This window comes from Parasteatoda tepidariorum, chromosome 6 (assembly GCF_043381705.1).
Source record: "Parasteatoda tepidariorum isolate YZ-2023 chromosome 6, CAS_Ptep_4.0, whole genome shotgun sequence".
Taxonomy (NCBI): Eukaryota; Metazoa; Arthropoda; class Arachnida; order Araneae; family Theridiidae; genus Parasteatoda; species Parasteatoda tepidariorum.
Genome location: NC_092209.1, coordinates 78,103,606 through 78,129,223, shown reverse-complemented (window position 1 = coordinate 78,129,223; position 25,618 = coordinate 78,103,606). Strand labels below are relative to the sequence as shown.

Here is a 25,618-nt window from a genome sequence, read left to right as displayed (position 1 = left end):
TTTTTTAATTATTATTCTCCACTACAAAAACATGGTTTTTAAAAATATTATTTTTATTTTTTTTTGTTCCCACTTCCAAAATCTCAATTTTTTCACTCACTGTACACAAAACTTTTCAACTGACATGTGACACTAATTTGAAATAATCGAATCGACAACAAAAGACAATCGCGAAAATATTAATTTTTCTTTAATTTCAATTTTATTTTACTTTGTATGTCTTTTTTCTCTTCATTTTCATGCATTGTTATCCAATTCTGAACTATTTGCCAAATTTGAAGTCTATAGCTAGTCGGGAAGTTAGTTTAAAATCGATTAAAAAAATTCCACCCGAATAGACGAAGGCAAGTTGATATAAACGTGGTAAAAAAATCATCTAATGTGATAGTCTGCATAATTAAGTCAATAAAACTTTCTTCACTGATTTAAAAAAAGACAAACTTTGAATCTAATAAATAAGTTCTTACGCAAAATAAAAAAAATATAATGTTCCATGTTAATGAACATTATATTTATTTTATCGATTATTTCAAAAATGTAATTTAGTCTTTTTAAACAAAGTTTAAATTTCATTTTATACTTAAAATTAACACTTATAAAATAAAGGAAAATTTTAAAGATAGTAAAATAATTTAAAGATAATTAAATTTAATTTAAACATAATTAATGATAATAAAAATCGTCCAAAATAGTTTAACAGGATACCACTAATATGATAATGGTAGGATTTATACAACTGAGTAATAAAAATTAATCCTTCTTCTCATAACAAAATAAATAAATAAATAAAAATTTAAATCAGTAAAATTATTTTTAAAGCAAATTTAATAACGATTATCATACTTATTTATTTTTTATATAGAATTTTTCACAAATGCATTCAATCATATGAATTATTTTAAACAAACTATTCATTAATTTGCATTTATAAAATACGAAAAATTACTTACAGATTATTAATAAAAATGACTAGATGTTCATCTTATGTTAATGAGTTCCAAAGATCGGAACAATTTTATTGTTTGAAAAACGCACCGTAAAATTATTCTACTATAGGACATATACATTGACCATCAAAATTTAAAAATACGAAATTAGTATCGTAATATTCTTTACCGCTGAAAGTTTTAGAGAGCACGATCTTATTTCCGTTTACTATTTTTAAAGAGAAGATTACTGTTAATTTCGAAAGTGGCAAACGATTTTATTTCTGCAAAAGACAATGAATAAATGGCATAGAAGTAATAATCGTGAAATCTAATATCGTTTTTACTTCTACAGAATGACTTTACAAAATTTATACAAGCAGACGATTGTTTTTACATTTTAGAATAAATATCAATGGAGTTTTCGATTTTTATTTGATTTGATGAAGAATTTATTAGCCATTAAATCATGATTAATTCAAAATATCTGTAGTTTAATCAACCAACCTATTAAAATGTCTCATCTATTGTACTTCTACTGATAGTGATTGATTTAGTGAATTATTCTTTCATACATGTTATAGAAACGCTTTTGCGTTTAGAGTTTTCTGTAACTTTTTTATTTTTCACGGTAACTGTGGGTGAGTATATTTTTCGATTTTGTGAGAACCTTACTACAATAATGCTTTAGATTCAAAATTAAAAAAAATATGGGATGTTTATTCACGAAAACTTGTCTTTTATATTATCTTTCTAATGTGTGTATAACTAAATAAAATATTTGTTTATGATTTATAAAGTATAATTCAAGCGTTACAATGTTATATACTTATTACATTCCTAAGATGATTTATGCTATAAACTTTAAATTTTATTTTAGCTAAAAACCTTTAGCATATACATAACTATAAATCTAAACTTATACACCCTATAGTTTTTAGGAAAAACAATTTATAATAATTGTGCTTCTATTTTTAGGTACTAATTTAGTTTATTTATTTATTATATTTTCTGATCAGCTAGCCATTATAAGTTTTTAGACTATAAGTTCACAATATCATCTGTACTACATTCAGTGTTTAGTGTAATCAGTATTGAGAGAGGTAGGATTAAAGATTGTCAAAACGAATTTAATCGTTGTAGACAACTGAAAGGTATTTCTAGTAACTGCTTTTAATTTCTTTGGGAAAACAGATTATGATATTTTAAATTTCACCTTCATCGTAAATGATTCGTCGGATTTGGATAACGTTTCACTTTCGCCGCACTTGAGTATTTCTTTTCAGCACTTAATTTGCATTTTTTATCAGACCTTTATTTTATCAGATGATTCTTAAATTATATATTAGGCGTGATCGTTAAGATACATCTACGTAGAATAAACCCCTCCCTCGTAAGGGATGTCATTCTTGCTTCTGGTGAAATGGTTTATCCCTTGTTACCTTTCATTAGTTCAATTCTTATTTGAAAGCTCAACCGTGGAAATAAATGCATAAAATAAAGAGAATGTTCTTAAATCACCTTTCTTGATATATGCTTTTAGATTATCTGTTAAATTGGAAGTTAAGTAAGCAGCAAACATATTATTTAAGTAATTAAAAATCTCACACGTTATTAAAATCTGAAGAATCATTATCGTTATCAATCAGATTAAAAATACGGTTTAGGATCAGTAAAAAAAAAAACATTTTATTTATCGGGGATAAATGAAATGTGAGTGATTTTCAGTTTCATTCGACAAGTAAATTGGTTTTTCATTATTCTCACCACATTTGTACTGATTGACTTCGATGATGATTCGAAAGATTTTTTTTTTCAATGCTATTTTCGTCGTTTTATAAGTAAGTTTTTTTTAACTTCTAATTTGACGTCGATTTTAAAAACCTATGTTAAAGCAGATAATATGGCAGGAATAGCCTAATTTGCAGATTGCTAAACTCACGTTTGTCAGAATGGGAGTTCGAATCCTGCTGGCCGAAGTCTCCCCGTGTAGTAAATGGTGACTGGTGCACGTTAAATCTGTCGGGTAACAAAGTCCTCTATGTTCCCATAACAAATCATTACCTCTGGGAGTACTGAATGGGAGATTGCTCGTTCTCTGGTTCAGGTCAAAATTACGATCTGTGGACGAATGAATGGGTGTATGAATGTGTCTGCCCTATAAACGGGTGTGACGTAAGTGTGTGGCAGAAGTCGAATTCTTGGTCACAGATGGCGCCACTGGAAAAAAAGAACAATCGCATCTTCCTGCCTTAATGACCGACGTCAACAACAGCAACGGAGATGAGTACAGTTATTTGTTAATTTGTTTACAGGAAAATAATTACACGCTGCTTTCGAAAAAAAAGATATGAGATTCAATATGAGTTAATTTTACTGTGGGAAAAAATTTGAAAATATAAATATTTTTAAAGATGCCTGGCTTTCATCCACTAATATTTGTCTATTACACTCTCAGCCACTGTAGTTTTTCGTGTTCTGCTTTATTATTATTATTGTTTTTATTCACTTTCGACTGCTAAGGTTTCTCTAGTTTTATTTCTCTTCATTATTTTCCATTTTTTGTCTACAATTTTACGTTTTATATTTCAAGTCACTTTTTTTCCTCTTCTTTTTATTCACATCTGGCAATTCTTGAAAATATGTGTCAATTTCTGAGCGCTTGAAGCATGTCGACTGTGATATCCAATACACATATTTTTGAAGCCAATGTCTTGCTCTTTCAGTTTCTTGGTATTATCTATTTAGTATTTACCTAATTATAGTTACAAAGCAGTTAAGACATGATGCCTGCAATATTTACTTAATTATAAGAAAATTAATTTAGTAATTTGCATCAATAATCGTAGTTAAAAGATTAATGTTATAATTTTACAGGTTCATTAAAGGGAATAAAATTATTTCAATTTGTCATTGTCCTTCCATTTCTCTTCTTTCAAGACTTCGTCTGCTCTAATGGAATTTACGGATATAGAATCTATGAATGAGAGCTTCTCAACACTGTCAACATTTGAGGTATGCTTTGTTTAAAGACGTCATGCTACTATGACAACCATTCTTCTTTTTTTTAAAAATTTTTATATGATACCATTTTTATTAGATTTTATAAATGTTTGCGTAATTTGCTTCTTTCATACGAAGTCACTTTTAAGATTGTCAGCTTTTCATACAACTACAACTATTTTATTGCAAATGTAGTTAACAACAACTACTTTGTTACAAATTTAGTTAACCGCAAACAACTTTGTAATTTCGTAACTACTTCACTACTTTAAGGAGACAAACTTCGCTGGTGAATTTAATTTACACCTATGTTCAAAATGGTTTTGAATGAAAATTGGCTTACGTTAAATGTAAGAGAATGATTAAGAAATATTTATTTATGTTTAAATTGTTATTCCAAAAATTTTTCTTCTCGAATTTGTTCATTGAACCTTCAGCATTTTAAGCCTTTTTCGACAACGAATATTTAACTTAATAAATACGAAATTATGAAATACTTGCCAATTTTTTAATTGCTTAACGCTTTTTTATTTCCTCTAAGAAATTAAGTGCTTCAAAAATTATTCTAAAACATTTTTTTCTCGAATTTGTTCATTGAACCTTCAACATTTTATGCCTTTTTCGACAATGTATGTATAAAATAATCAATACGAAATTATCAAATACTTGCCAATTTTTTAATTGTTTAACGCTTTTTTATTTCCTCTAAGAAATTAAGTGCTTCAAAAATTATTCTAAAACATTTTTTTCTCGAATTTGTTCATTCAACCTTCAACATTTTATGCATTTTTCGACAACGAATATTTAATTTAATAAATACGAAATTATCAAATACTTGCCAATTTTTTTAATTGTTTAACGCTTTTTTATTTCTTCTAAGAAATTAAGTACATCAAAAATACGTTCCTTTCTCTTAAAATAACATCAATAAGTCAATGCATTCGCATGCGAAAGTGTAACCCAAGTGATTAATTATCTATTTATCGTAATGGCTAGTTTAATTATCAGTTATACGTGACGTAATTTTTGTCAAAGTATAGCTACAGCCACAGGATCATTTTCATTGCATCCAGGGCCCGACTTAGACTTATTGGGGCCCGGGGCAAAATCTTCTTTGGGGGGCCCCCCTCTGCTTCACTACTTTTCAAACTTAAGTTTTTTTTCCGAAATCCCGAAAAAACTATTAGCTGCGAAATATTCATATCCTTGCCGCCATTAGTGCGGCATTTAGCTACATTTTCGCAATTACGATAGCTCAATTAAGCCAATCAGAAGCCCATATTTTTGTAAACATGTCGCATTTTGCAATATGTAGAAATACAACCTTTTGATTGGAAAAATTTGTCCATCGTAATTCGAAAATTTAGCAGAATTCCGCCCTAGAAAGCAATGGATTTACGAAATATAGATTTCTTGTGTTCATACGATAGATTGATGAAGAAGCTAACATAAAACTGACGGATTTTACACTGTACTGATATTTTGTTTAAAAAAAAGTTCATTAAAGAAGGAAAACATAAAATAAACCTTCTATTCTATTTGGGTGCCCCTTCTGATGTGGGGGCCCAGGGCAACTGCCCCGTATGCCCCTGCCTTAGTCAGGCTCCGATTGCATCCATTGTCAAATTCGTGAGGATTTGTACCCATCAAATTTGAAAAATTAATTGCGCTAGAATCGCTTCTAAACTAACGTTAAAAGTAGTAGCTAAAAATCGCTACAAACAACTTTTTCTTATATTGTACTACTCTTTACACTACATTTAAAAAAAAAGAGGAAAAAAGTAGTGTTACTTAAGAAGGAAATCATTACAGGATGAAATGTAAAATGATGGAGATTCGAGTAATTCTTCTACGCATCAGACGCTTTAAGCAAATTTGACTCACATTTTAGTGAGTCAAATTTGACTCACAGATTTGAAATCCTTCTATGGTTAGCCCGACACTACTGGGAATCTAACCAATAATTTATCTATCACTTGGGACATAATTTAGTAATTAACCTTTTTCTTTCCTTTTATGTTTAGTGATTAACTTTTCTATAAGTATGCATAATGTTTCAGAATGAATCAACGAATGGCACTAATTGGCTATCAACTTCTACGGAAGATATAGGAAAAGGATTTGTAAGTGCCTTCCTTATGACGGCTGTTTCTGAAATTGGCGACAAAACTTTCTTTATTGCAGTTGTTTTGTCACTTTCCCACTTAGCCAAATTTGTTTTCGCTGGAGCTATATCGGCACTGATTTTGATGACAGCATTATCAGGTAAATCGAATTATTTTATTATTAATAGATTTTACTTATTAGACTATTCAATATTAATGGACTTGAACAGCTTGTTTAGCAATACATTTGTAAATTTGAAAAAAAAATCAGTTTTACAATCAGTGGTGTGTCTTATCACTAAAAGAGTCTAGATGCCCGGGAAAACTTCTCGATTAATATACCCATGATAAAAGGAATTATAATCACCTGTTAAGGTAAAAAAAAAATTTCGAAAGAGAGAAAACATATGAAAGCAAATATTTATAAAAATTTTTTTTTTAAGTAATCAGTTAGGAACACAGACAGAGGACATTTAATAATAAAAAAAATTATTATTTCCAACAAATTTTTCCTCAATTTTCCTTAGGTAAAAAAATATTTAAAACTAAATGTCCTCCAGAATGAAAATTATTTTTCAGGAAAGTAGATTTTTAAATAGAAATCATCCTACAATAAAAAATTTATTACTTCCAACAAAATTTTTCTTAAGGGGAAAAATATTCAAAATTCAATGACCTAAACTGAAAATTCTTTATAAGGAAACAAAAGCAGAAATCATTCTATGACAAAAAAGGGAGTACTTTTAATAACATTTTCTTCATTTTTTTTTAAATTATGAAAATATTTAAAATTCAATGACCTAGATCTAGAATAAACATTATTTATCAGGAAACACGTAGAAATCATCCTATTAACATTATTTTTACTTCCAACTAAATTTTCTTTAATTTTTCTTAAATGAAAAATTATTTCAAATTCAGTCCCGAAGAATGATAAAGAACAATCTTTGTAAAGATAAACCAGAGTAAAAATAAACCAGCAACACCAGCAAGTTTTAAATTAGAATGATAAACAAGATTTTTTTATTTTTCATTGGCATTATAATTGTTGCGAATTGCTATAGAACAGGGGTTTCCAACTTACTCGAGGCCGGGGGCCACAATTAAAAACACAAATAAAATGGCGGGCCGCAACTTTTTTAAAATTTTATGTAGGACTCTTTTATGTTTGCAGGAACATTAAATATTACTGTCAGATTTTTACCAAGTTGTACAAAACAAAAGTATTGAATTACAAATTAAAATAAGAAGTAGATTTTTAAAAATATTTAATTGCATATTAAAAAATTCGGGCTACAATAACTTTAATGTGCACCCATTTGAACATGGCGAANAGAGGTCGTGGGTTCGATCCCAACCGGCCGAAGACTCCCCGTGTAGTGAATGGTGAGTGATGCCCGTTAAATCTGTCGAGTCACAAAGTCCCCCATGTTCCCATAACAAATCAAACCTCTGGGGGTACTGATCCAGGAGTTCCCTTGTCTTCTGGATTGGGTTCAAAATTACAAGGCTACGGAGTTGAACATTAGTAGTCATAAACCCATAAAATTGGGTCGGCTGCTCAACGACGATTATAAAATAAAATAAAATATATTCATTTGACCTTCAACTTTTTATGGCTTTTTCGACAACGAATAGTTAATTTTAATAAATATGAAATTATCAAATACTTGCAATTTTTTTATTGTTTAATGCTCTTTTATTTCCTCTAAGAAATTAGGTACTTCGAAAATACTTTTCCTTCCTTTGAAATAACATCAATGTGTCAATGCATTCGCATATTAAAGTGTGACCCAAGTGTTTATCGTAATGGCTAGTTTAAATATTAAGTTATACGTGACGTAATTTCTATTAAAGCTCAGTTGCAGCCACAGGGTCATTTTCATTGCATTCATTGACAAATCCGAGAAGATCAAATTAAAAAAAATCCGTGAAGATCAAATTTAAAAATTAACCCATGAAATTTAAAAAAATTATTTGCGCTAGAATCGTGTTTCTTTTCTAAACTAACGATAAAAGTGGTTGCTAGAAATTGCTACAAACTACCTTTTTTAATATTGCACTACTCTTTACACTACCTTTAAATAAAATTAAAAAAAACGGAAAAAAATAGCGTTACTTAACCCCTTAACGAGCGGTTAATTTTCAAGAAAACGGTCATAAAAGTGCCAATTTTTTTTTATCCCTGTATCCCTAATTAGTGCTGGCATCTAGTTTAAAATAAACTAACTATCTACAATTAAGTTAAAAATATCCTGATACTGCCAACTGGTGTGTAAAATGAGAAATAAAATATTTCCCAAGCAAAAGAAATGTATTAGTTTTATTCTTATTGGCGCGATACTACTAAACACTCCAGCCCGGAAATATCACGGGAGCGAGAAATAGAGGGCGACACCTTACCCCTTCATTTTCATGGGAGTGAGAAGGAAGGGGGTTAAGAAGGAAATCATTACAGGATGAAATATAAAATGATGAATATTCGATTAAATCGTGAGTAATTTTTCTCCGCGCAGACGCTTTAAGCAAATTTGACTCACATTTTAGTGAGTCAAATTCGACTCACAGATTAGAAATCCTTCTACGGTTAACCCGACACTACTGGGGATCTAACCATTAATTTATCTATCACTTGGGACATAATTTAGTAATTAACCTTTTTCTTTCCTTTTATGTTTAGTGATTAACTTTTCTATAAGTATGCATAATGTTTTAGAATGAATCAACGAATGGCACTAATTGGCTATCAACTTCTACAGAAGATATAGGGAAAGGATTTGTAAGTGCCTTCCTCATGACGGCTGTTTCTGAAATTGGAGACAAAACTTTCTTTATTGCAGTTGTTTTGTCGCTCTCCCACTTAGCCAAATTTGTTTTCGCAGGAGCTATATCGGCACTGATTTTGATGACAGCATTATCTGGTAAATCGAATTATTTTATTATTAATAGATTTTACTTACTAGACTATTCAATATTAACTAGTGGGCTGCGCCCCCTGCTCGCTGACGCTCGCCAACCCCCGAAAATTGCTACGCAATCTTATATAGTTTGCTTCGCTCGCTACTAACTTAGGTACATTGCAAATGCACAAAATTCTAAGAATCCAAAACAATCATTCAAATCCATTTTTAAAAAAAAAAAATTTACATCTTTTTAGTAAATACGTACTAAGTCATTAAAATAAATTTGAATTCAAATAGATGACATGTAATTCGTTGAACCTATCAGAAATGTGCTATAGTATAAAATCTTAAGATAAAATTTCTAAAACTGATATCTCTATAAAAAGGTTAAAATTTTGGCTATAATTAAGTCTATTAAAAATTGAAATAAGTGAATTGCAATGGAAAAACCTGTATAAACAAATAAATTCCAGTGAAACAAATAAATTCGTGATATAAATCAAAAATCGTCAAATAAATTCATAATATGTAAATTCGTGAGAAAAAGCGCTTTCGACAAAATACTAAAATAGAGATCTATCGTCAAAGACTACTCACCTGGTTATTTCAGTTTCCGTTTTTAAAAGCGCTATTTGTTGAGCCATCTCAGCTAAATTTGGCATGTGACATTTTTAGCAGCGATCATTGGTCGATTTTCTAGCGTTGCCATTCGGGGAGTTGTAATGAGGCTTTTTTTTGTGGCCGTGTAAGAGAAATATATATATAGATGGACTTGAAAAGCTTGTTTAGCAACACATTTGTAAATTTGAAGAAAAAAAAATCAGTTTTATAATCAGTGGCGTGTCTTATCACTTTATGAGTCTAGATGCCTGGGAAAACTTCTCGATTAATATACCCATGATAAAAAGAATTATAATCACCTCTTAAGGTAAAAAGAAAAAAAAATTAAAAAAAAGAGAGAAAACATATGAAAACAAATATTTATAAAAATTTATATTTTAAATAATCGTTTAGGAAACAAAGGCAGAGATCATTCTATAAAAAAAAATTTATTACTTCCAACAAAATTTTTCTTAAGGGGAAAAATATTCAAAATTCAATGACCTGTACAGAAATTTTTTTATAAGGAAACAAAAGCAGATATCATTCTATGATAAAAAAAAGAAAGGATTATTTCTAATAACATTTTCTTCAATTTTTCTTAAATTATAAAAATATTTAAAATTTAATGACCTAGAATAAAAATTATTCTTCAGGAAACTAGTTGAAATCATCCTATAAATTTTATTTTTATTCCCAACAAAATTTTCTTTAATTTTTCTTAAATGAAAAAGTATTTAAAGTTCAATAACAAAGAATGAAAATCTTTATAAAGATAAACCAGAGTAAAAAGTGTAAAGATAAATCAGCAACACCAGCTATTTTTAAATTAGAATGAAAAAGATTTATCTATTTTTTATTGGCATTATGATTGTTGCGAATTGCTACAGAAGTTCACAGGATTTTTTAATATGCCGGTTTTTGTAAGAATGGAAAAGAAAAAATTCCATTTCGAAAAAAAAACCCTGCTAAAATTTAACCTAAAAATTGCCAAAATAATTTTATTGCAAAAAAAATATTCAATAAAATGAAATAATCTTGTAAATTCTTAACGAAATATAGTTTTGATAAAATAATTTAAATTTGAATACAATCAGCGACATTTATCTGATTTATCAGTTCCACAGACTTGGAAAAAACTTTGAGAAAATACTTTTACAGTTTTCTAAATGCACGCACGTGAACTGTGGATGCATTTTAGTACGTGGGGAGGGGGTAGAGCGCTCGCCTTCCAATGAGGTGAACCGGGTTCGAATCCCAGCAATGGCTGATCGATACGAATTCCGCATTTGGCTTGCACCGACTACAGTGCTGACGTGAAATATTCTCAGTCGTAGACGGATCATGGGTTAGAGTCCCCTTTCGGTTACGCTAACCAAGGGAGGTTTTCGTGGTTTTCCTCTCCATGTAATGCAAATACGGGTTTGTTCCATCAAAAAGTTCTCCATGAAATCAAAAATTCAAAATTGCAAGGCTACGGAGCTGAACATAGGAAGACGTAAGCCCAAAAAATTGGATCGGCTGTTCAACGACGGTTATAAAATAATATTATAAAAATCCGTTCATTAGATCAAAAGTTATTAAGGAGTTTTTTATTCTGTGTACTGTACAACCTACTTAGCCGCTTCCCCCATAATTTTAATACTTATTTAGTATGAGTGCATATAACACATAAAGTATTGAATTACACTAATCTGAATTTAATTTTGTTATTTATTTTTCTTATTTTAGTTGGACTGGGAATGGCATTTTCAAAAATTCCCTCTGTATGGGTTCATGGACTTTCTACACTCCTCTTTTTAATATTTGGGGGCAAAATGTTGAGGGAAGGTAAGTAAACATGAAATTACCTGTGAATCGTGAAATTAAAATTAAAAACGCTGAAAGAACGAAAGAGGAAAAAATGTAAAATAGTTTTGATGAATATTCCTTTAAATTTATTTATTGTGGGAGATATTTTCCTATATTTTCCAATATGTTGCACACTATCTGGTAGACAAATGTAGCCGGAGGTTCACCTAAAGTATCAACATATGGGGATGCTTTTCATGGTTTGTTCTGGGTCCTTCAGATTCCGTGATTAAAAATCTGAACTCTGAGATGTATCTGACCATACCATAGCTCTCTCAACAATATGGCATTATTACGGGAAAAGCCCGTTTTTCTTCTAGCAGGATTACTATGTCATTAACATCGAAACTTGCGCAGCTGTAGTTTGACATAATGGGTGTTTCAAAATAAACTGGCTTTTCTCAGAGCCTCAATCTAAATCTCATATTATGCCTTCAGAATGAATTAGAAAACAGATTAAGTAGCCATCAAATCGACCATCATCACTGCCAGCACTCACTTCAACTGCGATTAGGAGTCTAGAAGTCAATATATAACCGTCGTTGAACAACCGCGTGGGCTTTCGACTACGTAGCCCTGTAATATTGAACCCAATCCGGAAGACAAGGGAACTCTTGGATCAAGTAGTGGGTGAAATTTGCTTTCGTTGAGGACTTTTTGATGGAACTAACCAGCATTTGCGTTACAAGGAGAGGAAAACCTAGCACGGCTAGCCTGACTGCAAGGGGACTCTAACGGGTGATCTGTCTACCACTGAGGATATTTCACGTCAGCACTGTGGTCGGTGCAAGCCAGATGCGGAATTCGTATCGACCAGCCATAATCAGCCATAACCGTCGTTGAACAGCCGACTCAATTTTTGGGCTTACGACTTGTTCAACTCCGTAGGCTTGTTATTTTGAACCCAATCCAGAAGACAAGGGAACTACTGGATCAAGTATTGGATGAAATTTGCTTCGTGGAGGACTTTTTGATAGAACTAATCCGCCTTTTTGTTCCATGGAGAGGAAGACCACGAGAGCCTCCCACGGTTAGTCTGAAGACAAGGAGAGTCTAACCCAGTGGTTCCCAACCTGGGGGCGATAGAGCTCCTCATGGGGGCGATAATCCTTAGGGGGGGCGATCGGGGGGCGACGAGTGTTCCAAAGATAAAAATTGCTAATAATATTAATGACAAAAGTTATTTGAGATCGAAATTGAAAACATATATGAAGCTTATGGTTCTGGTGTGGATGAAGAATTACGATAGTTAAAAATTAAAAAATTTCAAGTTTAGGATCGTTTTCGTCATACGTTTTGGTATTGCTGGCGGAAATCTGACGTTCAAGAATTCTCTTTTGTTGAAAGTCATGGTCTTTTATATACCTTCTTCTCCTCAAATGTTCCTCTCTCGTCTCATTCCCATCCCTCCGATTTTAAAAGGCATGTAATAGAAGAAACGAATTGATAGACGAAACATTTATATAACTCTAAACCTCACACAATTGGTAAACTCTTATTTTACCTGCTACTAAAAAAAAATTTGAAATCATGTTGGGTGAGGGATCGAGCCATAAAATAAAACCTCTGAGCAATAATACTGCTTCCACGCTTATTGATGAGATGACCGCAGGCGTTGAATCAAAACTCATCAAATTTATGAGAGAAGGTAAATTTGAGTTGCAGATTGATGACTCAATTGAGATAGATAACAAAGCTATTGTATTAGCTTACGCGAGATTCATAAATGAGAGTTAGGAGATTGGATGAACGGGGAAATGTTGCTTACAAGAACTTTGATCACTGATAAAAAATGTTCGTAGACTTTTAAATTGGTCAAAGACTATTTTGTGGAGAAAAAAAATTCCCCTTACAAATGTAAGTGCTTGTGCGACAGATGGTGCTCCTGCCATGTCTGGTCGTCATACTGGGCTTCTAGTGTACCTTGAAAAAGAAGTACTGGTGGTCATCACCATTCATTGTCAACATTTTTCTGCAAAAAAGTTAAGTGGTGCCCTGCATGACACTTTACAATTCGTTATTTTTGGCATCAATAAAATCAAAGCTGATTCTCTCAATGACCGTTTGTTCTGAGAACTTTGCCGTGAAAATGATGAAGATTTCGAATGCTTGCTCCTACATACAGATGTGAGATGGCTTTCAAAAGGAAACTGTTTGCGTCGTTTTTTCGAATCGTTGACTCGGTTACTGAGTTTCTCGACACCACTGATCCCGTTTTAAGTGAGAGTTTAAAGCAACGCAAGTTAGAAACTGCGTACCTCACGGATATTTTTGAAAAAATGAAGGAAATCAACGTAAAACTTCAAGGAAATAAAATGAACATTATCAAGGCTAAGGGAATCATATCTTCATTCATCGCCAAGTTTGATATCTACAAGTCAAACATTGGTCGCAAAGAGCTAATGCAATTTCCAACTCTTAAAAAGTGTTCAATGGCAGATATCGAGATTCTCGAAAATAAAATCTTAATTTTTACTGATCACCTTGATCAGTTATGGAATCAAGATTTAAAGATTTGATGAAATTAGAAATTCCGGATTGGATTTTCGATCCTTTCTCTTTTGAAGTTGTGGATAAGCTCACTTCCTCTTTGCAGACTGAGTTTTTAGATTTGAAGTATGCTAAAGTCGTCTTTAAAAAATACGGTTACGAGTTAGCTTGGGTAAAGCTTATGGACACTTATCCACAATTGTGGAAACAAACTGAGCCGCTCCTCATCTCGTCATTACCGTCAACAAATTTAGTGGAGAGAGGATTTAGTTCTGTCGTCCAGCTCCTCACAAAGCAAAGAAATAGGTTGGACATTTGCTTCAAAGGAGACCTGCGTTTAAATCTGACGAACATAAAACCTGACATTCAAGCTTTAACTGAAATACACCAAGCACAGGGCAGTCATTGAAGTGGTAAAAATGTACTTTCTCACTCTTCATTTTTTTCTCAAATTTTAGTTGCTAACGTTTTAACTTTTTCTTGATTACATTAAAATATGAATTTTAAAAAATGTACTTTTGTTTTGATTATTCCGTTTTAAATATAATTTCTTTCTCAAAAAAAAGATGCGCATTTTTTTTTAATTAATAAAAATGGCAGGATAAAATTGCCTCCTTATTTGCATTACATTTTAAATTAAAAGCAAATATAACTTAGCGTTCGGTTGCTCACAAGCAGCAAAGAATGGTTTTTGAGCAAAAAGAAAAAGGGGCGATGTGTGTCAGCCAACCACAAGAGGGGGCGATGGTCCAGAAAAGGTTGGGAACCACTGGTCTAACCCATAATCCGTCTACCACTGAGGATATTTCACGTCAGCACTGTGGTCAGTATATTTCACGTCAGCACTGTGGTCAGTGCAAGCCGGATGCGGAATTCGTATCAACCCAGCAATCGCCGGGATCGAAACCCGATTCACCTTATTGGAAGGACGACTCAATCTGCCATACAGGCAAAAACGGGATCAACATTCTGGTAATATGCCTCAAAGCAGGACTCGTCTTGTCGATACCACTAGGTGTCCGGAAGCTTTTGGCAAGACAGTGCATGCTCCATACTATCACAAAATAATTAATAAGCGCAGAACATTTTTAACTGTGACTTTGTTGAGGAAGAACTGATTTTTTAAAATAATTTTTGGATTGGTTGGTTGGTTGTTAATTTACGTCGCACTAGAGCTGCACAATGGGCTATTGGCGACGGCCTGGGAAACATCTCTGAGGATGATCCGAAGACATGCCATCACAATTTTGATCCTCTGCCGAGGGGATGGCACCTCCGCTTCGGTAGCCCGACGACCTGCACGCGAAGTCGAGCACTTTACGGCAGAACAGTTTAACGAGGACCAATACCGCACACCCTCGGTCCCTACGCAGACTCATCCAAGTGGTCACCCACCCGCACACTGACCACAGACAGTGATGCTTGAAATCGGTGATCTGCTGGGAACCGTGTCTTAACGATCAGTCCACTGCGGGACAAATAATTTTTGGAGAGATTCTTTATTAGTTTTTATTATTATTTTATTATTTAATTTTACTTTACAATCACACAAAAAACAGAAACAAAAATTTGAAGAAAAAAAAAACGAAACAAAAATTGAAGAAAAAAAGGAACTAAAATTGAAAAAAAAAAGAAAAAGAAAGGAATATCGAGTGATTTAATTGATTAATTGAAGTGAGCACAACATATTACAACGTCGTTTCTGAAAATATTTGCTGAGTTCATATAGACTGCTAAAATAATAATACAGTCGGACTTCTATTTAACGAACTTCCATTTTACGAATTTCTCTATTTTACGAATTTTTTCGAGGAACCGAGAAGATTTTGGAAATTTCTTCGTAAAATAACTTCCAAATAAGGAAGTGAATTTCTCTATTTAACGANATTTAACGAACTTCCATTTTACGAATTTCTCTATTTTACGAATTTTTTCGAGGAACCGAGAAGATTTTGGAAATTTCTTCGTAAAATAACTTCCAAATAAGGAAGTGAATTTTATATTTAGCGAACTTTTCATTGAGATCCACTTTCCCTATTTTCCAAAATATTTCAAACTTGTTAACGCATTTTATGGGGGAAATGGCCTTGAATTAATTTTCGAAGCCACTGCTCTAAGAAATGTATTACTGTTTTCTCTAAAAATTATCTTAGAGAAAGCAGTAAATTCCCTTTTCCTTTTTGCTTGCATCTCAAACGGATTTTATAAGTATAGCAATTAAACTTAAGAACGAATGTGGTAATGTATGTTTAAAATTACGTTTATAATAAATGAAACTATAATTTCATACTTAAATTTAGGCTTTTCTTAGTTGAAAATGTATATAACATGATAGCGTAACACTGGATAATGTTTTGCTCTATTCTTGCTTTCCATGCAGATTTCTTTTATGATTAAAATTTATAAAATAAATAGATGCTAGTTTACAAGATAAAAGTACATCAATTGCTATTTTAATAATTATGTCTAGTGCTTATGAATTTAAAACCTGTTTTGTGTTGCTTAAGTATTTTAAAAGGGGATTTTCTATTCAACGAATTTTCCATATGACGAACTTATTATCGGGATTTAGCTACTTCGTTAAATAGAGGCCCGACTGTATAAGTATTGTTAATTATTTTTTTTTGCATTTTAATCACAGTTAATAATAAAATTGAATCTTTTAATACCTTTGATCCTTTTTAATTGAATCCTTTTTTGAAATAACCTTTATTTTCACTCCAGACGATTGGTTTTGAGCAATGTTAATTCTATCTCTCGACCTTCATGCTTTAAAAAACATTACTGCGAATCACATAAAAAGAGATTTACGTTACATTTAGAAATAATTAAAAAATTGTTAATAATTTTTTTAAATGAAATATATTTTTGTTGTTTTCTGAAATACTGTGAGTTTAATTGAATTTATAAAGAATTTTTTTTTTCCGTTCTGAATAGCCTTGAGAGTTATCGACAAATTTGAGGGGCGCCGCAATTCGTCAATTCTTGGTAAAACGACCAAATTGTACAAAATTTACGCATAAAATTTATGCAAGAAATTCGAACAGCTTAATATGTTTAATAAAAGAAAAAAACATAAATTAAAAAAGAAAAAAAACATAAAAAGATTATGAAAACATTTAAATGATATAAAAAAATATTTTTAAGCAATAATAACACGGATTAAAATGTTCGTGAAATGTACAGTACGCAAAGAAGACCGAAAACTTTGAATAACTTCTGATCTAATGATCAGATTTTTGCAAACTAGTAATTAATTTTTAATTGCCATAAAAATTTTGTTTAATAATACTAAATATTTTCGAAGCTATAGCAAAAACAACATGAGACAAAAAAAAAAAATCGTTTTTTATAAAAATGTTCATATCTCCATAAATATTTAAGCTAGATTTAAGAAATTTTATGCAATCATTGCAACAACAGTACAAGTAAGTAAACAGAAAATTGCAATAACAACATTGCAAATAACAAGTAATCGATTACAAGTTATAAGCTTATTACTTGATTTTCTGGAATGGGTGATAATATTTGTTCTCCTTTATAATTTACTGTCGGTCTCTAAAACCCCTGAAAGCTTTAAACTTTATTGCAAAGTGTGAATCAAACACTTCTCAAATTACAAATTTGTCCTCGAAGTATTTCTTGAAAAATTTAAAAAAAATGTCGAAAACTGAAAGTGTCACTTCTGTTATTGTAGGGTAATGTATTTTAACAAATAATATTGATTTGCAAATAATTGTTATTCTGAATAGGATGCAAAATGAATAGTTCTTCAGGGAAGGAGGAATTAGAAGAAGTGCAGCGAACAGTTGACATTAAAATGTCAAGTAAGGTAAGATTATTCATTAATTTATTTTCGATCAAGATTATAGTAACATTCTTGGAAATGTCTGAGCAGTAAATTTGAATTCTGAAATGGATATACATGATGAATGGATTCTGAAATGGATAAATATGAATACATTATGTTTACGCTTTTTAATTTCATTTTAGACAAAATATATTTATTAGTATTAATTAAGGCCAGTGATTACAGAGAACTGTAGTCAAAAATTAANTTCATTAATTTATTTTCGATCAAGATTATAGTAACATTCTTGGAAATGTCTGAGCAGTAAATTTGAATTCTGAAATGTTTATACATTATGTTTACGCTTTTTAATTTCATTTCAGACAAAATATATTTATTAGTATTAATTAAGGCCAGTGATTACAGAGAACTGTAGTCAAAAATTAAAACAATAGATTCAACAAATTAATATTTATGTGAACCAAAACAATCAGAATATGGTGATACATAATCGAGATCAGTAAGACTTTCACTGGTGTATTTAACTTACATAAAACCAGTTTATTTGCCCGATCGAACTGAAAGATGGTCGCCTTTCTTTAGGAACTCTTTTTTCAGCTTATCCAAGAAATAATTTAGACTTTTTTCTTACTTTAATGTCGCCTCTGTCCTGGTGTATCTCGATAATAATTTGTCAGATTCTCTCAGAGTTTTTATTTTTGTCAATTAAATTTTAATTTGAGACCTCCAATATATTAGTTTCAATAACTTCAATTTTGAAAAGTTCTTAGGCGTCTCTTAAGAAGTGTTCTGCAAAAAAATTAAACAAAATAAAAAATTAAAAATCAAACATTCTTTTCAAAAAGGAAGTTAAAATTTTTTATACTTCAGGTATAGCAAATTAATATTTAGGAAGAGAAATAAAAGAGCCATCAAAATTTATCGTAATAATTGTGAGGGAGACGGTGTGACAACATCAAAACCAATTTGGTTGTCTGATAAATTTTGGAGATGTTTCTAATATTTACCTTTAAAATCATCTATTATAATTCGGCAATCAAAGAAATTTTTATATTTTCAGTCTCCTCAGTAGTGATTTGTTAAATTTTGATATTCCAAGCTTAATATTAATGTGCAAAATCTAATGTGTATACGTTTTCAACCATACTTTATTAAGTATTATAAAAGGGAATTGTACAGGGGTATTTATACCACTGAAATATTTCTATTGTACCATTATCTAAAATACATAACTCAAAACAATTAAAGGATATTGATTTTGTGGGTTGATCTTGCACCTGAAGAAATGTTTGAATGATTTATACATTATCGACAGACATAGTAGGCTATATGAGATAAAAATGACATGTGTTTGGCAGAAAACAAACCCGCATTTGGGTACAAAAGGAAAAAAGAAACACAATTTGAGCGTATGAAAATTTCCCTATTTTCNGCCCCAGTGAGGATCCCTGAGGAACCCCCATATTAAAATCTTTTTGTATAAGTATGGAACTACCACCGTCCTCAAAAGTAACAGTACGGTTATCTAAAAAGCCGAAAAACAATGACAATAAATTTTTGGGGACATTGAGCTGATTTAATATTTTTTTCAAGCTATCCCATCTAGCTGTTCCGAAAGCGTTCTTGATATCAAGGGAAATAAATAAAGTATGAAAGAGTATAAAGTATAGTATGAAAAAATAAATAAAGAAAGGTGTTTCCTTAAAAGAAAGTCGTTTTTAGAAAACCGTTTATTTTATTACCGGCGTTGAACAGTAGTTCCAATTCAGAATTTACGACTATTCTATGTTCAACTCAGTAGCCTTGCAATTTTGAACCAAGCCTGGAAGACAATAGAACTCCTGTCGGCTTGCACCGACCACAGTGTTGACGTGAAAAATCCTCAGTGGTAGACGGATCATGGGTCAGAGTCCCCTTACAATCAGGCTAACCGTGGGAGGTTCTCGTGATCTTCCTCTCCATGTAACGAAAATGCCGGTTATCTCCATCAAAAAAGTCCTAAACGAAGGCAAATTTCTCCCAATACTCGATCCAGGAGTTCCCTTGTCTTCTGGATTGGGTTCAAAATTACAAGGATACGGAGTTGAACATTAGTAGTCGTAAACCCATAAAATTGAGTCGGTTGTTCAACGGAGTTATAATATAAAATAAAATGAAACTCCTAGATCAAACAGTGGGACTACCCTCATTTGCGTAACATGGAGGCGAAAGTCTCCTAGGGTCACCCCGATGGCTAGAGGATTCTAAACCATGATCCGCTTACCACTGATTATATTTCGTCAACACTGTGGCCAGTGAGAGCCATGTGCAAAATTCATATCTACCAGTCATCGCTGGGAAACGAACCCAAACCTCATTAGTGGACGAGCGCTCTATCCCCTGAGCCACCATGACTCACATTAATTGTAATATTCTCTAAAAAATAAGGAAAAGAAGAAAAAGTAATTCGTATGTAATTCTAGGTCAAAGAAAAAGACGTGGAAGCCGGCATTCGCAAATCATCTACAAGATGGGTATTTGTGGAAGCATTTATAATGACTTTCTTAGCCGAATGGGGAGACAGATCACAAATAGCTACAGTTGTTTTAGCCGCAAAGGAAGTAAGTAACCCCGGCATGCTCATGCTAAAAAATTGCAACAGTTAAATAACATTTAGTTTAATATTCGGATTCTTGAGTACTAATAGAAAATCTTAATAGTTCAAATATGTGCATACGATATATTGAATTACGAAATAAGATTTTTTGAAAAAATCTTAGTTTCCCTGAATAAACATGCCGATAACGTAACCTTAGTTTCTGAGAAAATTTCAGAAACGTTGTGTCTTAAACGTTTTGTATCTCAATAACTTTTGATTCGATTTTTCTCAAGTTTGGTCATTTTTTTTATAACCGTCGTTGAACAGCAGACCTAATTTTTTAATAATGTTCAACTCCGTAGCCTTGTATTTTTGAACCCAATCCAGAAGACAAGGAAACTCCTGGATCAGTACCCCCCGAGGTATGATTTGTTAAGGGAACATGGACTGCTTAGTTCCACTTTTTAGCATTTTTATTTTGAATCGAAGATCGAGTACAAAAAGAAACTCCACGGTCAAGCAATGCGGCAAACTGTCCTTCGTAGAGTAGTACTTTAAAATGGAACTGACGCTCATTTATCTTACATGGAGATGCCATTCACGAAGAAACCTAACGGTTAGCCCGATAGCAAGGGGCTTCAAACCCGTGATCCCCGTCTACTACTGCGATTTTACAACAGCACTGCAGTCGGTGTGAACCGGGTGCATAATTCGCATCGAATAGCGACCACTTTGATTCGAATCTGGGTCACAGTATAGGCAGATAAACGCTTTATTACCTTGGCCATCGTTGTTCAAACGAGCAGTTCTGTTTTATTTTATAACTGGCGTTGAACAGTCTACCACTGAGGATATTTTACGTCAGTGAGAGCCAGGATCAGAGTTTGTAGCAACCAGCCGCTGCTGGTATTCGAACCTGGATTACCTCGTTAGGAGGCTAACGCTCAATCTCAGGAGCAATCGCGATTCCAACAGCAATTATGAATAGCTGTTTAACCCCTTAACAATCGGTTAATTTTCAAGAAAACGGTCGTAAAAGTGCCTATTTTTTTAATTAGTGCTATATGATTAGTGGTGGCATCAAGTTTAAAATAAACTAACTATCTACAATTACCTTAAAAATATCCTGGTGCTGCCATCTGGTGTGTAAAATGAGAAATAAATTTTTTTCCGGGCATAAGAACTGAATTTGATTTATTCTTATTGACACGTTACTACTTAACACTCCAGCCTGGAAATATCACGGGAGCGAAAAATAGGGGCGAAGCCTCACCCCGTCATTTCCACGGGAGCGAGAAGAAAAAGGTTAAAACTCCTAATAGTTACCAAAAATTAACTTCCTAAAATAACTTTATCTAAAATATCTTATACCATGAGCTTTGAAAACAATCCTTAATTGGGAAAATTATTTAGCGAACAACTTCGTGCTGTTACTGTATTTTCTAAAGCTGATGTTACTAAATTCACTAAAATGTCACTTTGTACCTTTTTTAACAAATCTCTTTAATTACATCGGTACAGATGAAGAGATAAATAAATGTATCTTCTTACAGAGTGTGATCGGTGTTTTATTTGGGGCAATTGTGGCTCACGCAGCTTGTACTCTGGCAGCTGTGATTGGTGGAAAAGTAATATCGGATCGTATATCTCTTAGAGCAGGTTTGTATTACTTGAAAATAAAACATTCTCTCAAAACTTGAATAACTATAACATGTAACAAATCAATGTATTTAAAAGTTTAGTAAATATTACCTTAAAAGAGCATCAATTAAATTAAACAATAAATGTGATATATGTCTAGATGTATAACTAGTATAAAACAATAATTATACGGCAGGTATTTCTTCATAAATATTCAGGTATTTCTTCATAAATATTCACGTCTATAATAAAATATAATGTAATGGTTTTCTAACGTCATAGAATCGAGTTAACAGACCTTATATACTAGTGAATGAGAATTGAATAGTTGTAGTGGTAGCTACGCAACATTACTCCCCCACCAGAATTTAATCTGCGATAAAATTCGATGAATGTATACCACTAGTTGATTCATTGCCCTTTTTGAGTGAGGCTGGAAGAGCTGTATTAAGTTCACCGGACTTAGAGAGCTGTTCGTGAGAGCTGTATTAAGACCAAGGTTGTGGGTGTGGTTGCTCCTGTGCTGCTATTAGCAGCCAAATATGTACAGGCTCCCATTGCGTGTGATCGAGACTGAGTAGCAACGACGCGAGAAGGACAATGTCGCAGTCACAAGCAGCAAGTCAACTGTTCACTGAATACCACCCATCGAACTAGTGTTCAAATCGAAGTGGGCGTTTTCAATCGAAGTAGGCGTGTCACGTTCGGGTCACCAATGTGGGAGAATGCTACCAACAATGTCAACCGTCATGTATATTCGTCTTTATATTTCAATTACTGTTCATTTTAAATTATTTTGTTTTATAGGAACACGTTTTAAAAGCTTAACTATAAACAAAATAAACACGTGATTTCAGATAATTTTAGAAATGTTGATTTGGTGACGTATTCCACCTATGCTACCAAGATCATCCAGATTACCTAGAGCCCCTGAATTAAGGTAGTATAAGAGCCTTAAGATAACCTAGCAAAACATTACAAATAAAAAAATAATTAAGTACTAAAGAACGAGCAATAAACAGCTTTTTCGATTAGAGCTATAAGCTAGCAAGTTTCACTGTGTTACCTTTAAAACATTGACAAAACTGACTGTTCATAGTTTACTTTAAAACAATGAGCTCTGTTAAGCGTGGAGGTAGCGGGTTCGAATCCCGCCGTAACCCTGGATGTATTCTTTGTGATGTCTTTCTCTAAATTGTTCTATCTGTATTTTCTACTTGACAATGACTTATAAGCCTATATATTGAGCACACAAGTCAGCAAATGTATGTAATTTCAATAAATCAAATAAAAATAAATTAAAACAATGGTTTCCGCTGAGCCAATGAGATAATTTCATTTTTTAAATATATCTGTATTAAAGATAAAATAAAAAAAATAAAATATCGGTCTCCGTATTTTTTTTACTATTGAACTCATTTAGCTTCAAGTTGAATATTGTGTTTTTGGAGCTTACGGTGCATTTGCAATCCAATATACAGACACGCACACAAATTCTTTATTTTATTATATGTATAGATAGATGATAGAACAAAAAGTAATGTAACTCATTGCAAATTAAGCTGTTTAATCAACAATAACGATCTATTTTTCAGTGACGATATTTGGAGGACTGCTGTTCTTCGCCTTTGCTATAAATTCGTTTGTAGAAGTCTTTGCAGATATTTCTTTGGCATCTTCTTGATCCAGACTGGACTGAATAGTTTGTTTCATAGACATGTGATCTGGACTGAATACATATGTCTCCATCCTCATCTTCTGGATCCAGACTGAAATGACTAGCTTAGTTTACGAATGAACTAAACCGAATGCATATCTACCTTCATCTTTCAGATCCTCTTCTTGATCCAGACTGAAATGACTAGCTTAGTTTACGAATGTAACACTCTTGAACTAAACCGAACGCATATCTACCTTCATCTTCCAGATCCTCTTATTGATCCAGACTGAAATGACTAGCTTAGTTTATGAATGTAACACTCTTGAACTAAACCGAACGCATATCTACCTTCATCTTCCTGATCCTCTTCTTGATCTAGTAGACTGAAAGACTACAATAATATGTTTAACAATTGTGGAAATATCTTAGAATATAAATAATTTTCTTTTCTATGTTTTTAAAAGCAGAATTTTTGGCACAGAAAGAAACAGTACTGAAATATTACCGCCAGAGCACTAACTGAGCGTAACTGTAAAGTAGATTTTTGTCTTTTTAATTAGAAGAGAGTTATCATCTCAATTGTTTTGTGCAGGAACTTATCACCATCAATCATAATTTAAATAACCTAATTCAAATGTTCCACTTTAAATTTAATGATATTAGTGGCGAAAAGCATCCGCCTATCCACCTAAAAAAGTGGATCTGACCGGTGGTTCTGTTATGGTGTGAGACTGTTTTTCATGATCCCTTAGTTTCTGTGGTTAGAAGCATGAGCTGAGATGTATGTGGAGCTCTCTCAGCTCCATGGCAATATTTTGAGAAAGGCCCATGTGGAGGTACAATTTTTGAGCGAAATAACTGGACACGCCATTTTTATTAAAATTTATTTAATAAGCATTTTTGAATAATAATAAATAAAGTATAGTTGAACAAGCATCGGTGATAATAAAAGTAAATCCTTAATATAGGTATATATACAAAATTAGAAGAGGGATTAAAAAAGAGAAAATAAAACATGTTTCTCGTTGCTAGAGGATGCCGGACTGGCAGTGTTGAGTTGTAGTAGGCAGGTCACCGCATCTCATTTATTTCTCAGCAGTATAAATTGCTCTATTCACACGTCAAGTTTCACGCAGCCATGGTCATGGTTTGACAAAATGGGTCTTCAAAAACTGGGTTGTCTCTTCATAGTCTCCATTTAAATTCAATAGTACACATTTTAAGCGAAATAGAATGCAGATTATGTAGCTAATGAAATCGAACCTACTGCCTGCCATCCAACACTTCAGTTTTCATGGACGCCTAGAGGTCAATTCCAATGGCCACTCATGGAACCTGGTGGAAAGTCTCCCCAGACGTGTGCAGGCTGTAATCGAGGCTTTTCAATCCGAAATCGAGATCAATACTCAGAAAACATGTAACCTTACGCCAACCATGTGTTATAATTTTCTTTTTACTCTTACAAAAATGCTTCTACTAAAAACATTTTTTCAATAAAGCAAAAACATTGCAGTTTCAAACCTTTCATCCTAAAAGGATTAAAAATTATTTTTTAAAACTTTTTTTAAAAAAAGTATTGCCACTTAGGCAAAAGGGTTACTTACGTCCATAGTGACGTTTTAAATGACGTCACATTAGCGATAAGATCAAATTGCATCGTCCATTAAAATTTCACGACAAGGTGGATTTTAGCTGAGCATACGAGACTTTGAGAATAGAAACCTTATAATTACCTATATATTTAAGGTTATTTTCACCCTGAGACTAGCTTTATAAAAGGATGTTTTCAAGCTTGAAATCCCTAAGTCAATCTCGATTTAAGGTTTTTATATCGAAGGATGTTTTCAAAGGTTTTGAATTAGGGTAATGCGCGTAGAATAGAGCAGATCTCGTTTTAAGATTAGAAGGTTTACACGCAAACCGCATTACAAACCTTTTTAGGTTTACATCAAAAGCTTTTTGCTGAGTTAAAATAAACCTTTTTTTGCTATCTGGGATAAAATCTGAGCCGAGACCGAAATTTAATATGTCGTCCTATAGAGCTGGTGAT

General features: G+C 32.4%; 1 protein-coding gene across 4 annotated transcripts in view; it reads left to right on the top strand.

The window, feature by feature from the left end:
• The window catches only part of LOC107436921 (GDT1-like protein sll0615), a 36,347-nt gene extending 11,254 nt beyond the window's left edge, over positions 1–25,093 (top strand). For 2 of the 4 annotated variants that reach the window (XM_071182762.1, XM_043051020.2), the window contains exons 2-8: positions 3,804–3,941; positions 5,990–6,194; positions 11,269–11,367; positions 17,631–17,710; positions 20,152–20,289; positions 21,821–21,926; positions 23,504–25,093. In XM_071182762.1, the coding sequence (XP_071038863.1) occupies positions 3,882–3,941; positions 5,990–6,194; positions 11,269–11,367; positions 17,631–17,710; positions 20,152–20,289; positions 21,821–21,926; positions 23,504–23,592 (777 nt within the window). In that variant the 5' untranslated portion in view covers positions 3,804–3,881 and the 3' untranslated portion in view covers positions 23,593–25,093. Of the gene's footprint in view, positions 1–3,803; positions 3,942–5,989; positions 6,195–8,750; positions 8,956–11,268; positions 11,368–17,630; positions 17,711–20,151; positions 20,290–21,820; positions 21,927–23,503 lie in introns of all 4 variants that reach the window. The other 2 variants (XM_071182763.1, XM_071182764.1) reach the window with 2 other exon arrangements.
• Positions 25,094–25,618: the final 525 nt, after the last annotated feature.